Source organism: Lonchura striata, chromosome 6 (genome assembly GCF_050655825.1).
Source record: "Lonchura striata isolate lonStrDom1 chromosome 6, ASM5065582v1, whole genome shotgun sequence".
Taxonomy (NCBI): domain Eukaryota; kingdom Metazoa; phylum Chordata; class Aves; order Passeriformes; family Estrildidae; genus Lonchura; species Lonchura striata.
The window spans coordinates 9,853,428-9,868,866 of record NC_140708.1 but is presented as its reverse complement, the minus strand read 5'-3'; the positions used below and the strand labels follow the sequence as shown (position 1 = coordinate 9,868,866).

Here is a 15,439-nt window from a genome sequence, read left to right as displayed (position 1 = left end):
GCATTTATTTATTTTCCTCAATGTCAAAAGTAAAATTAAAACAACGCCAGAATTTTCTGATTCAGCTCTGAGACTCTCAAATATCTGGAAGCAGGACTAGTGTTGATTCCTGAAGTTTTCAGGGATTGTCACACTGCAGGCTGTGCTTTGTGTTTGGTTTGTTGACAGTGATGCAAGCTGGAACTGGCAGGTGTCACAGGACCTCATTTCCTAGTGACATGGGATATCTTTAGGGTGAAAGGCAGCTCAGAGCAATGGTGCCCCTTGCAAAACAAAACACTGCTTGATGTGGGTGCTCAGATTTCAGATGAATTGAGAATTAGTGGCTTTAGAGTGGATTAGTATTGATCTTTGCTTGTCTAATTATCATAATCTGGATGATTCCAGCGCTGTTCTGGAGCTGGTTTACAAACTTCCTCCCTGTGTATTTAGGGAAAGGTCATAGTTGAACAGTTTTACCAAATAAAGCTGCAGCCTCTGCTACAAAATCAAGAATAAATCCAAAATAGAGAGAGAGAGAGCAGATGGCATGAGCAGAAAGGGAGATGAAAGTGCCACTGTGCCTTGAGCTGACCTGCAGAGCCTGGCAGCTCTGCCAAAGGAACACCAGCATTGCTTGGAGCCCTCTTCACACCCAGGGAGAATTTGATTGATCATTATCATGTTCAGAGTGACTTCCAGAGGAGACACCAGTCAAATGGATGACGGCAGAGTGGTATTTATTTGCTGGCTCTCCCTCTGCATTATTGCATCATTTAGGGCAAATTAATTGGTCTCTTTTCCCCCCCACCTTCTTTGTTTGGATTGTAAATTATTCTGGAGACTTCTAAACACTGCTGTGCTCTCCATATTGAACAGCAAAGGGCAGCTGAGGGCTCTGAGATCCAGAAAATATAGAATGGAGCAGTTAATTTACAGTAAGTGAGGGATAAAATATAGTTCCTTCCTAATGACAGTGAGAGATCCCCCTAAAGTCCATCAGTGGGGATCTTCTGCATCCTTGGCCTCTCTGGAGGGGACTGGCAAGAGAAAGCCAGGTGGGATTTGGGATGTTTCTCATCCCCTCTCTCTGAGATGTTTCATCCCTCTGAGAAGCAGAGTGGCAGCAGAGCAATCTTCTCACTCTCTTCAGCTTCCTGGAAAAAGCTTGGAGCTGGGGGGGTCAGGCTCTGCTGCCAGGGAACAGGGACAGGACAAGGGGAAACGGCCTCAAGCTGGGCCAGGGGAGGCTCAGCTGGGACAGCAGCAGGAATTTCTCCATGGAAAGGCTGCTCAGGCCTTGGCAGGGCTGCCCAAGGAGCTTTGGAGTGCCCATTTGGAAGATGTCACACAGGTGTGGATGTGGCACTTGGGGACGTGGTTAGTGGGGAACAGGGTTCCCAGCTGGACACGATGGCCTTTGAGGGCTTTTCCAACCCTAATGACTATGTGGTCAGCCCTGCATGGTCCCAGGGCTCCAGCTGGGTCTTCCCTCCCTGTGGAGCCCAGGAGCTGAGCTGCAGTGGCAGGGTGGGTGTTTGTCTGTCCTTGCCATGGATGTTAAGGATGACTCAGAATGAGCTGATGGCAGCAGTGCCTGGCAAACAAAGTGTTTGCCAAGACAGGCATTGTTCCACAAAAACACACTGCAGAGAAAAGAGGCAAAAATCCCAACAAATCAAAGTGCTGGGGCGTGTGGACATTTTGTTGGAGATGGCTGGGCCACCTCAGAGCCCAGCTGACCTTTGGTGCCAGGGAAGGACATGGCTGATGCTGCTTTTGTCACATCTCCCTCAGGGTGTTGGCTGTCAGTCAGATTCCAGGGTTTTTCTACAGAACTGGTGGAAGATATGGACATGTCCAGTGTCTCCAGCCTGTGTGACAGCCTGGAGAGTGGGCTGGGGGGACAAGGGAGGTTTTCTACATCCCTACCCCAAACAGAGCAAGACAATTCACACACTTAATTAAAGGTTTTTGATGCTGGCTTTGATCTCATCCTGCTTTGTGTGAGCAAAATGGTCTCTGAATAAAGAACCTTGGAATTCCAGAGTGGTTGGGGCTGGGAGGGACCTTAAAGTTCATCTCATTCCACCCCTGCCATGAGCAGGGACACCTTCCACTGTCCCAGGTTGCTCCAAGCCCTGTCCAGCATCCCTTGTATACTTCCAGCCACAGCTCCTCTAGACAACCAAAAAAAGAAGGCTAAAACCCAATAAACCAAATAAATCAATTTTTTGAGGAAATAAAATCTGCCATACAGAGCCCCTTTACCAAGTTCTTCTTTCTTTTGTCCTGACTTGACTCAGATCACCTCTGGATCAAGGATTTAATCCAGAAGTTTCCATTACTTCACAACAACTTATGGCAGCATTTCCATTTCTTAATTAACAGATATTAATTAGTAGCACTATGAAACAGTGGAGACCAGATGTAACTGGAACCTCAGATGAATATAAAGAGGTATTTTTAGCAAGCCTGTCCTCTTTATGAGCACGTCCTCAATTTAAAAGAGTAAAAGTTGAAAGGGATTTGGGGTGTTTTTTGGTGTTGTGTTAATTAATAAATTCCACATCCTCTGCAAGGGGAAGGTCATTGCTCGTAGCTGGAGCAGGGAATGGAATGGGAACCAGGAGCAGCATCATTGCTTCCTAATTAGTGCCTGTTGGCACATTAACCAGGTGTTCAGTCATTCCAGAACAGGAAAAATGGGGAATTTTGCAAACTTACAGCTTCTGTTAGTGTTGCATTACAGCTCCCCAGCCTGTCAGAAAAGATGTGTCCAGTTGCCCAGCAATCTGAAGTTTTATGGGGAAATCTGGGAAGCTGTGATTTCCAGACTGTACCTCGATGTCAATGTAGTGTGGCATTTTATTTAATTTTATTTCCCTCCCAGCACCAGCACTGCTGTGGAAATGTGTTCTGCCTAAAAAGGGAGATCTGGGGACATGTGGAGCTCGCTCTCCCTCGGTGGAAGAGCCGTCATAATGTTTTCCACCCAATTAAATCCTTAAATATTGGACTCCAACACCATCCAAGCAAAAGGATTTCACAAAACACAATCATGGAGTCAATTATTCCAAGAGATTTTCCCCAGTTCTCTGATTTCCTGCTGTTCACTCAGTTTTCCTCGTTGGGAAACAGGGAATGGGGAACCCTGCACAGTGACAGTGAGGGTAGGGGGTGGCATGCCATGGTTGGAATCTGTAGTTTGGTGCTTCCTTCAGAAAGGTGGGAAGAGCATCCACAGCGCTCTGGGTCAGAGCTCAGGAACTGGAAAGAGTGGTCCTGTCCCAACACAGGGACCCCTTTGGGTGTTCCATGGTTCTCAATATCTGTGGATGGCTGAGGCCTTGATGAATCAGAGAATTCCAGAATGGTTTTGGCTGGAAGGGGACTTTAAATCCCACCCAGTGCCACCCCTGCCATGGACAGGGACACCTTCCACTGTCCCAGGCTGCTCCAAGCCCATCCAGCCTGGCCTTGGACACTTCCAGGATATCAATTCTGCCTTAGATGCTTTTCCATCAGCTGCTCCTGAGCTGCATTTCTTTAAACCTCTGTTCACTGAAGTTTCCCTTTTCCCCTCCTAGTAGATCTCCTTGGGATTTTCCACTGTTAGGGATCATTTTTCCCCTCAGGAATCATTTTCCCTTTCTTGTCAGAGTCCACAGAGTGTTACTTTTTTCCCTCAAAAGTGTTTTGTCCCTCAAGATGTTTTGTTTAGTGCTGGTCAATTTAGACCATCCATTTGGATCATCCTTTTCCCAGCATATCCAGGTCCTACCACTGCTTTTCCCAGCTTTCCTAGGATGAAATTTACATTTTATTAAGGGAAGACTACAGGAAACCTTCTAATTGCAGCATTTTTGAGATGTGGGGGTAAAAGCAGTCGATGTTTTGCTCACAGTTAAGCTGGAGCTTCCAACGTACATTTGGAATTTGCATCTCACATCAGTGGCAGCTTGGATTCAGGAAAATGTGTGTGATTTTCCCTTTGGAATCACAGCTTTAGAGTGATTTTCTGCTGATATTTTATTGGGTTTGTAATAAAAAATTAGCAAATGTGGTTATAAAGTTACACTATATTATTTCTACAGCAGGTAATGAAGCAGGATTTGCCATGGAAGAATTGGGGAGTGAGTTACCAGGTGATTACAGGAGAAGGATCCTTTTCCCCCTACTTTTCCTTGTGTTAGTAGTGCTGATTGCATTTTATTAAAATCCTATGCTTCTTTATACCAAGTGAAAAGGAAACTAGAATTTTAGGAATTATTTTTTGATGAAATGTTCTGGTGGGATGTTTCCTGGAGAGGAGGAAAGTACAGGGAGCCAATCCAAGTGTGTGACTGTGCCCCACATTGGGCTTGATGGACATTTCCCCCCCACACTTTTTTTATTGTTGTTTCTGCAGAATCCAGCCAGGAATGTTACTGCCTTCATGGCCTCAGGTTTAATTTGGGAAGGTTGGAGGGATAACATGGGCACAGAGAGGTCAGGAGAGCAAAACCTGACATTTGGGTTAAAATACAATAGGTTAAGACAGGATCGCTGGGGCAATGTCCAGACTCCCTTGTCATTTGTTTTGGAGATAAATACCATGGGAAGGTCAGAATGCCTCCAAGAAATTTGGGAATCAAGACAGAAAGGCAGGATATCAAGTCCAGGAAGGAATATGTGACACTCTGAAGATAAACTGCCCACTAAATACGTCTAATTGAGACAAAAATATTCTTTTCTGTGGGAATCCAGTGCTTCCCTCTGGCTGCCCTGGAAGGTCTGGGACCCTGGCAGGGGTCAGGAACCCCCCTGGACAGAGCCCCCAGAGACACTGTCTGTGATCTCTGTCCATGGAAAAGAGTTTTCAATCTCACAGGATGAATTACCAGCTCTGAGTGTTTGATATAAATAATAATTAAGTGTGGCACGGGTGCAAAAGTCAAATTTTAGGATTCTAGATTAGAGGTCCAAAGGGGACAAGATGGAGGAAATTGGGTGTGCCTTGTCCTTTTTCTCCTTCTTCATGCCCTCCATGTCTCACTGTGGTGTTGGCATTTTTCTGTTGGTTCAGGCTGGGGACACACTGTCCAACGTAGGTGACAGATATTGGCACGTTATTGTAAATCCAGCCCAGGGAGTTTCTGGTATTTAATGTTTGTAACATCCCACTGAGGGCAGAGCCCCACACGCTGCCCTGCAGGACAGAGCTGGGCAGGGCAGCAAAACATGTTAGAGATAAACAGAATAAACAACCTTGGAACCAGCACAGACCAATTATGGCTTCTGCTTTGGCAGCAGGGCAGAGAGACAGAGACTTTCTACAATCTCAGAATCATCAATACCACGGATTCTGACACTTTCCCAGAAAAAAAAAATCATTATTGGGACAAGCTATTCAGGTAGTTACTAGGAGACCAAAACCATGATAAATTGATGGATTATTGCTCTAAAACATGTATAAAACTTGATAAAATGATAATATATTGCTCTAAAATCTTTCAAGGTCTATCTTTTATTGAGCAAGCACAGGAAGCCATGGTAATTTTTATGTGGTGGTGAAAGGATTAAAAGAAATGCCATAGGGAACATGGAATCCCAGACTGGTTTGGGTTGGAAGGGACCTTAAAGCCCATCCAGTGCCACCCCTGCCATGGCAGGGACACCTTCCACTGTCCCAGGCTGCTCCAAGCCCTGTCCAACCTGGCCTTGGGCACTGCCAGGGATCCAGGGACAGCCACAGCTGCTCTGGCCCTCTCACCACCCTAAGAATAAAATTACCCTCAATGTTAATCAAGTTAAGGTGAGAAATTTAATTAAACAGCACCAAAAATAATTTCTAAGGGCTTTTTATGGAGTTCCATAAATTAAAATATAAAGATATAAAAGTATTTTGTATTATAATAGTCTATATAAATAGATATAAAATATAAAGTCCACAAAGTAGAAGCAACTGAAGTTGCTCATATGGAGTCCATTCACATCCCACTATTAAGTTTCAGCTCTAAACCAATTTTCCAAATTATTATTGGTTTTGCTGGCTTGAAATTTAATTTTTTATTAAATCTCACATTCATGCTTTTGGAGATAGACAAGTTTCATGGTGAATTTAAAGCATATTGGCTATCAGGCAAATTGAAAAAGGGCTGGGAGTGATGTGTTTAGCACAGGGAAAAAGGAGAAGCAGAAAAGTAGAGAGGAAAAGTTAAAATTTCACTTGGACACTTCCAGTAGTTGTGCCTTTCAATGTATTTGAGACATGTACGGTCTCCCTTTCCCACTCTGATCAAGACACAGATAATTAAGATATATCAAATTCAGTGATTTTTTTTTATCGTATTTATTTTCAGTATTTTTGTGCACAAATAATGCCTTTATTTTAATCCTGTTCTTTTTTGTGGTTGCTTTGTTTATTTTCTAAGGGACAAGCATATTTTGTGGTTTCATACTCAGAGAAATCAACAAGGTCTCTCCTGGTCTGCATCCCATCCTGGATGCTCCCAAGATATCATCTATTATTCCTGTGGAAAAGCTAAAATGAACCAAAGGGCAGAAATGCCACATTGCCGTGATGGTCCTGGAAAAAAATTACCATGGAAATGGATGAAAGAGATTAAAGTTGTCATGGTCAAAGGGTGATGGTGTGGAGAAGAGAAGGTTAAAACTCTGGATAAGGCAGAGGTGGAGGGGATTAAAGTGGGTGTTAATTGTGGTTTATCCCTAAATTTTGTGAGATGCAGGTGAATTATCATTTATTGCAAGGGACATTCTCACATCCAGGGATGGGATGGATGTGGATCCTGGGCATGTGAGTCTTGGGAAGAAATCAGAAATCACAGGTTCAAGAAGGTGGGGAGCTCAGAAATTCAGAAAGGAAGCATTTCATTGAAAATGTTTCAAATATCTCAAAGTAATTCCAGGGCAGGGAAGGGAGCTGGGAAGGGGCTGGAGCCCCAGGAGCGGCTGAGGGAGCTGGGAAGGGGCTCAGCCTGGAGCAAAGGAGGCTCAGGGGGGACCTTGTGGCTCTGCACAGCTCCTGCCAGGAGGGGACAGCCAGGGGGGGTCGGGCTCTGCTGCCAGGGAACAGGGACAGGACAAGGGGAAACGGCCTCAAGCTGGGCCAGGGGAGGCTCAGCTGGGACAGCAGCAGGAATTTCTCCATGGAAAGGCTGCTCAGGCCTTGGCAGGGCTGCCCAGGGAGCTTTGTAGTGCCCATCCCTAGAGGTCTTCCATAAACTGTGTGGAGGTGGCACCTGGGGACGTGGTTAGTGGGGAGCAGGGTGGTGCTGGCTGATGGTTGGACTTGATGATCTTGGAGGTCTTTTCCATCCTTGACAGCTCTGGTTCCATGGAGTCAGCACTGGGCTGGGAGGCAGAGACACACCTGGGTGACACTGACACACCAACCCCACCCAGGTGACAGTGACACATCAGTCCTGCCTGGGTGACAGTGACAAACCAACCCCTTCACCCTCCCTGCCCTCCAGTGGTGTTGAGCTCACAAAAATTCCCTTCCACTCCCATGGGAGTTTTCTAATCCTTTTCTGGGTGGCTTGGGCTGGATTCTCCTGCTTTCCTCTTCCCACAAAAATTCAAGCTTTCATCATCCAGTGGTGCAAAATTAAGGCATAAACCCCCTTTGCCTGTGCCCTAACACACCCCTCGAATAATATGTCAGGAAAAAAAAGCATCATTTTCCATATTAGCCATTCAAACATTGGAAAATAAGGAATTTATTCCCTTAGGTTCTTAGATCTGGAAGCACAGGATAAAGAGCAGGATATAGGAAGTTGGAGGCTCATTTTTTACTGCTTTGTTTCTGGGTGTTTTACTGCAGCTGATGCTACTCCTTTTGTTCCCAATCCCTGGAATTAAAGGAAGGGAATGAAATAATTGCAATTACCATGGGGAGTGCTGTTCTTCCCCCTCCCTCCAGAGCAACACAAAACCTCTCACTAATTATTATTGATTTGTCAATCCATTGGATGCGGCACTGGCACAGGGAGCTATAAGGTCATTCCCACTGCAAAAATATCCTGGAATTATGCTGGGAATGAAATGTAGGGCTTTTGTAACACTCCCCCACCTTTAGAAGACAAAGAAAACATCATCTATAATGCAGTATAAAAAGGGGCATTTTCCTCTCTGACCTCATCAAAAGAACTTCAGCTTTAAATGCTTCCAGCTTTGGCAGTTTTTTCCCCCTTCTTTCCCTGTCTTTCCCTGACTTTTGGCATCTTTTTAATCCCTAAGATTAGCATTTGCATTGGTAAAATGCACATTAAAAAGCTTTTAATAGCAATGAAAAGAGGTTTTAGAGCTTAATAAATTAAGGAACAGCAAGGAACTTTATTCCAACCACTGACAAAGAAGAGTGGAATCAGAGGGGTCTGCTCCATGCATGTGGGTTTGAGCAAAAGGGGATTTTTCCATCAGTGGAAAAAAGAGGAGAGCACTGTTATGTCCATGATCCAAAACTTAATTCCAAATATTCATTATCTCTAAATTTTTCCAGGAAGTTCAAAGCAATATTGATTCCAAAGGAAATGTTTGTAAGGTAGACTGCAAGAGAAGATTGGCCACTTCTTGGTGGGAAAAGTTTGGGTTCAGTAGTTGGGATTGTTTCCTGGGGTTCTGTGGAGTTGAGATGGAGACAACACAAAGCAACACATTCCATTTTCAGAAGGCTTCAAACTGGTTTATTACAGCCTGCATGCTTTTTATACATTCTTACCAAACTCAGAAGTTTACACTTTAGTTATGAGAGACAAACAAAGTGCTCATTGGAATAGGCAGCTGCAGGTTTCTCTTATTTATCCTCTTTCTTTCTTGATTTCTATGTCAACAACTTCGATAGAAAATTCTCTTGGGGGCAAACATGATCCTCTTATTAAACTTCTCTCTGGCTCACAGAAGTCACTGTAAAACCTCTTCCACAGGGTTCCAATTTTCGTATAATCATGGAATATCCTGAGTTGTAATGGACAGACAAGGATCACTGATCCCATCTCCTGGCCCTGCCCAGACATCCCAATAATCCCACCAAGTCCCTGAGAGCTCCTGGAGCAGCCTCAGGGCCGTGCCCATTCCCTGCCCTTAGAATGGGAAAATGTGGTGTGGGGTGGAGGATTTGAAAACCACCTGAAAGATGAAAGGGGAAAGTCATAAAATAATTCATGGAATCACAGAATTATTTAGGCCTGAAAAGACCCCGGGACCATCAAATCAAACTGTGCCCCCAGCACTGCTAGGGCCACCACTAGACCTTGTCCCCAGGTGCCACTTGGTCTTCCAAGTACCTCCATGATATTCCCTGCAAAGAAACAGCTGTAGATTCTGTCCAGAACTTTGAAGATCAATGTACAACTGATCTTCAAACTTAAGAGCTTCTCTGAGCAGATCCTCATCTGGTGTTTATTTTGTTATCTATTGAATGAGTGTAATTTTTAAAAATTGAAAATATCTGCATAATACATTTAAAAAAAACCCATCTACATTCATAAAAATTCCTTTTAAACTTATTTTGAAGAGTTTGAAGCATGAATTCAACCACTGCTTGCCATGAGGAAAATCTGAGTAGGAGGATTTGAGATGATCTCAAGCCTCTCGCTTCTTGTTGAAATTGTTTGGATTGCTGATTTGAAGACATCAGCACAGAGTCATGGAATGGTTTGGGTGGGAAGGGCCTCAAAGCCCATCCAGTGCCACCCCTGCCATGGGCAGGGACACATTCCATGCCAGGCTGCTCCAAGCCCTGTCCAACCTGGCCTTGGACACTTCCAGGCATCCAGGGGCAGCCCCAGCTTCTCTGGGCACCCAGTGCCAGGGCCTGCCCACCCTTGCAGTGGTTGGGTAGTCTTGGGTTGCAGTTCATTTCTTGAAAAGCATCTTGGGTTTTGGTACCAAAATGTGTTGGCATGAAAATTTTTGGATCTTTGTGAAGAGTGGAAATTCCTGTACAGGTGATGCTAAAGTGATTCCTCTTTAAGGTGTGGAATTTTACCCATGAATGAATTGTCCTGGGTCATTTGCTGACAGATTACTGAGCTTTCTTAGTAGTCATGAATATATTCAAGATCTATTATAAGAGAGATCTATATATATAAAAAGTATATCTAGAAAATACATATTTTGACTTTTACTTCCAATTTATCAGGCTGTGGTGGTTCTTGTTTCTCCTCATTATTCCCTGCTTTCCCACTTCTCAGGTCCAAGAATTATTACATCTTTACATTGCCACCTCTTGTCTATTGGACTTCTCAGTGACTTTTGCACTCTCAAAGGTTAAACATTTTCCTTATGAATATGATTTCCCCTAATAAAAAATCCTGTGGCAGCCTAACAAGTGGAGGACATACTAACCTGAGGGATAAGTGTTAATAACCTGCTGTTCAGCAGTGTAAGACAAATCCTTCTGTCCCACTCTGCAGGCCTCCCCCAGTGAGTGAAAGTGCCCCGAAGGGAACCGTGGTCACCGTTGTCACCGCAGCCGCCTTGAACCAGACAGTCGTGTACTCCATTGTGTCTGGGAATGAAGAGGGTAAGTGTAAGAATATTAATATTACTATTAATATTAGTATTTCAGTCTTGTGGTTATGGGGAACCAGAGCTCTGCAAGAAATTGTGGAGAAGCAAAGCTGCTGAGGTGAATCACAGGATCATTAAGGCTGGAGAAGAACTCTCAGATCATCGAGGCAAAATCCCACCTCATCTAGACAAGCAAGAGGGAATTCCAGGGCTGGAAGGGACCTACAAGAAACCTGGAGAGGGACATTTTACAAAGAACAGGATAAGGGGGAATGGCTTAAGGCTGGAACAGAGAAGTTTAGATGGGATATTGGGAATTAGGAATTGTTCCCTGGTAGGGTGGGCAGGCCTTGGCACAGCATGCCCAGCAAAGCTGTGGCTGCCCCTAGATCCCTGGCAGTGCCCAAGGCCAGGTTGGACTTTGGGGCTTGGAGCAGCCTGGAATGGTGGGAGGTGTCCCTGCCCATGGCAGGAGTAGCCCTGGATGAGCTTTAAGGTCCCTTCCCACCCAAACCATTCTATGATTCTGTAACTACCATTATCAAGCCTTTGGAGATAAGCTAAAGATCAGATTGATCAGCCAAATCACAATAAAATAGTTCTCACTGATGTGCAAATTCCCATGGATAGCGTGAGTCTATGGCACATCAAAATAAAAACATAAATAGCTTTGATGGAGTTTACTTGCTTAAAAATCTGGTTTAAGGGATTATAGGCTTGGCCATGCTGTAAGAAATATTGTATTAGAGCCTGATATCCAAACAAAACATCCTGCTGGGACACTCTCTGTGATCCACCTGCGCATCTTGACAAAATAACACAGAATTACTGGGAGGGATGTAAGAATTTCCCATCCCATCCTCCCTTTTGTGAGAGTGGGCTCTGTCTTGTCCCATCTTTCCACTTGTACTCAAGTCCTGTGCAGGGAGATGTACTTCCCTGATCCTTTGGGTTCCTTTCAGCTCAGGATATTTCATGATTCTGTGACTCTGGGTTGCTTATTCCAGTAGCAGGGCAGATCAAGCCACTCTGCTGTTTAAAAATATCTTCAAAGATGAGCTATGTGGGGTTTTGCAAGCCTGAGGGAGGGAGGGAGGGAGGGGGGCAGGGAGGGAATGGCTTGCTTGGCAGTGTCAGAGAATTGTGTTATCCCCAAAATAAAACCCTTGGGCATTGAAAATCCCTGTTTATGCACCTCATAAAATTCCTGTGTTTTTGTTGGCTTCCAGATGTGTTTGCCATTAACAACAGAACAGGAGTGATCTCTGTGAAAAAGCCTCTGGACTATGAACGTGTCCAAAGCTATGAGCTCCGAGTGCAGGCAGACTCCCTGCAGGTGGTGAGGTCCAACCTGCGTGTCCCCTCCAAAAGTAAGCATCAAAAATCTTTCCTTTGCCATCATTTCCACACAGATGTTGCTGGTGTTTGCTGAGAAGGCTGAAACTGCTCTCCAGTGACCTTGGTGTGTTTTAGGGGGGTGATGGTGATGATGGCATCACAGCCCATGGTGCATTTTTGGATCTCTCAGCCTGACTTGCCCAGAGAAGCTGTGGCTGCCCCTGGATCCCTGGAAGTGGCAATGCCAGGCTGGATGGGGCTTGGAGCAGCCTGGGATAGTGTTAGGTGTCCCTGCCCATGGCAGGGGCGGCACTAGATGGGTTTTGAGATCCCTTGCAACCTGAACCACTCTGGGATTCTGGGATTCTATGTTAGTTGAAGGTGCTCAAATATTTGGGAACATGCCATAAATATTGGGGATGGCCTGAGACACTGTAGAGGGGTGGCAGTTCCAATACCTTCACCAGGGTTTCTGTCCAATGCTACCCACAGAATGAGCATTGGAGTTTGGGATTTTGAGCCTGGATTATCCTGGGTATTTCTTACTCCTTGAGTAAGAATTGAGTGTGTGAAGTGTGACACATCAGGGTTAATCAGTGGTCAGGAGCTTGGCTTTGTTAAGAGCAAGGTGAGATCCTGTGCAGGTTTAGCCACCATCAAAGATGTACCTGCCAGAGGACAGATAGGCAGAGCTGCCTGCTTCTCCCTGTGCCTGGGAGAAATCCAGGTAAGGTTATATCCATAAAAATACAGCCAAGGAATACCCAGCAAGCAGATCAGGCTTCCATGCAGCACACAGCCTTCTCCAAACCTTCCTGACATGTCTGAAGACACGAGGCAGTCAGTAGGTCCTTCCCTCCATTCCCTCTTCTGACTCACACTCGGCACTAGAGCAGCTCTCCCAACTGAGCAGCAGTTCCAAAAAAGTGATGGCTGAATTACTTTATTCAGGAATGCTTGATAATGACTGGGGTTTGACTTCAGGCCAGCTTAAACAAGCTGTGTGCCTTTGGACAAGTACACAACACATATATTCCTTAGAATATACACTCTGTGGCAGGCACATTCTTCTCTCTCTCAGGATTTTTTTCATAGAGGAGCACAGAGAGAAGAAAGAAAAAACAATTTCCATTTCTACTCCTCATTTTTCCCATGTGGAATGTGTTTGGAGAATTGTTTACCTGGGGTGATTGCTTGATTGGATTCTGGTGAGGATTGTTTGAGCCTGATGGCCAGTCCAATCCACCTGTGGCTGGACTCCAATGAGAAGGTCATGAGTTGTGAGTTAGATATGGTAGTTAGAAAAAGTAGGTTTGTAGTTTTAGTATCTCCTTTAAGTAGTATATTAATGCATTATAGTATAGTTACAATAAAGAAATCATTCAGCCTTCTGGAGTCAGACCTCATCGTTTCTTCCCACCAGGGTCACCTGCATTTACAATATACTGTGCTGCAGGGATGGCTAAAGAATTTGATAAATATATATATTTAAAATATTTTAGTAGTGTCTGGCCAGCTGAATCACTTACAACTTCATAATGGAGATCTCTTGATCTTTGGGTTTGATTCCTGCATTTATAGAATTAATTCCTTTCCATTTTCTTGGCACTCCATTTATTTTTAAGGAATTTTAATCAGGTTAAACACTACTTCTGAGTTTCAGGGCACTGAATTGATGAAACACACTGGGAGGAGATGAGGCACGATTAACACATCACTGTGGGCTTTGCTAAGGTTGAAGTGAAGAACCACTTTGGAACTGGGTGACTTAGAATGAACAGCCCTAGGACTATGCAGCACTGAATTATTACAGAGCTGTGACACCCAGTGACAGTGACCTCCTGCCAGTTCTGTTCTTGGACACCCCTGAATCAATGGAATTTCTGAAATTTGTGGGTGACCTACTCTGGAGCTGCAAGGATTCCTGGGTCCCACACTTCAAGACACACATTGAGCATGTCCAGGGAAGGGAGCTGGGAAGGGGCTGGAGCCCCAGGAGCGGCTGAGGGAGCTGGGAAGGGGCTCAGCCTGGAGCAAAGGAGGCTCAGGGGGGACCTTGTGGCTCTGCACAGCTCCTGCCAGGAGGGGACAGCCGGGGGGGTCGGGCTCTGCTGCCAGGGAACAGGGACAGGACAAGGGGAAACGGCCTCAAGCTGGGCCAGGGGAGGCTCAGCTGGGACAGCAGCAGGAATTTCTCCATGGAAAGGCTGCTCAGGCCTTGGCAGGGCTGCCCAGGGAGCTTTGGGGTGCCCATCCCTGGAGGTGTCCCAGGAAGGGCTGGAGGTGGCACTCAGTGCTCTGGGCTGGGGACAAGGTGGGCACTGGGGACAGCTGGGACTCCATGGGCTGGCAGGGATTTGCCAGCCTCAGATCCTGGGATTCTGTGAATAACAGAGCCCTGACAAATTGCTCAGCCACACACAGGGCTGAATGTCACAAAGCTCAGAAGCTGGGTACCAAATTGTTTTCAGTCATGGTATTATAGGAAATAATTACAGAGAAGTAGGAGCTGGAGGTTTCATCTGTGCAGGGGAAAAGTGAAAGTGCATTCAGTGTAACTGAGCTTGTCATTCAGTGATGGTGCCAGGTGAGAGCATGGCAATAACTGAATAAATATATGAGGAGAGAAAGTAAATTGAGACATCATTTTTGGAGTATGAGAACATCAAATTGGTGACTTAAACTGGGGGTTTCATAGATGATGCTAAATCATGCAAAGTCACATTCTTGTTTTCAGCAGAGTCCAAGTCATTAAAGTAGTTTAACTGAAACGTCATGATATGAAATTGCTGTGTTGTTTTACTTAATTTGAGTGGAAGGTGATCTAGTTTGGGTGATGAGGATGCGTTAAAAAGCTTGGAGTTCTTGAGGATTCTGATGATGCTGAGCCCTGAAGGACTTTCAGTATTAATGGAGTTTGGACAGTGCTCTCTGGCACAGGGTGGGATTTTTGGGGCTGTCCTGTGCAGGGCCAGGAGCTGGACTTGATGTTCCTTGGGGCAAGAAGGTAAGGAGCAGGAGGGACAGAAGTGGAAGCAGAGGGAGCAGCAAAGAGAAAGTGCTGCCTCAATAAAGGGACAAAGAACATTGGAGCAGGAGGGACAAGGAGGGACAATGAGAGGCTTTTACCTCTGAGTTCAGCCTTGTCCCAGTTGTAGAACCAAAGCATTGGTGGGCATGTCCAGAGAAGCTGGGGCTGCCCCTGGATCCCTGGAATTGTCCAAGACCAAGTTGGACAGAGCTTGGAGCACCCTGGGATAGCGGAAGGTGTCCCTGCCCATGGCAGGGGTGGGTCTTGATGGGCTTTAAGGTCCCTTCCATGCTGGGATTCTGTGATTTCACATTCCTAGAGGTACAAAGATAATGACAGAACCCCATGGTGGCTTTTCCTGTATTTAAGAGGAATTAATTGACTGGGTGACAAGATGGAGATTGGTCACAGGTCATACTCTGTGATCTTGGAGGTCCTTTCCAACCTGGATGTTTCTATGACAGGACCGTGTTAGAATGGTTTTTATCAATTTGAAAACAAAATCACCCTTCCATTAATTATTTCCATGTTTTATCCCGTCAGGTAGAACTATTTGTTACCTTTGGCACC

At 45.2% G+C, this 15,439-nt stretch overlaps 1 protein-coding gene across 18 annotated transcripts in view; it reads left to right on the top strand.

Moving 5' to 3' along the window:
* Positions 1-15,439, top strand: part of LOC110473259 (protocadherin-15) — a 632,634-nt gene that overhangs the window by 559,348 nt on the left and 57,847 nt on the right. For all 18 annotated transcript variants that reach the window (XM_085583141.1, XM_085583131.1, XM_085583143.1 and 15 more), the window contains 2 exons: positions 10,404-10,513; positions 11,730-11,870. In XM_085583141.1, the coding sequence (XP_085439267.1) occupies positions 10,404-10,513; positions 11,730-11,870 (251 nt within the window). The remainder of the gene's footprint in view (positions 1-10,403; positions 10,514-11,729; positions 11,871-15,439) is intronic.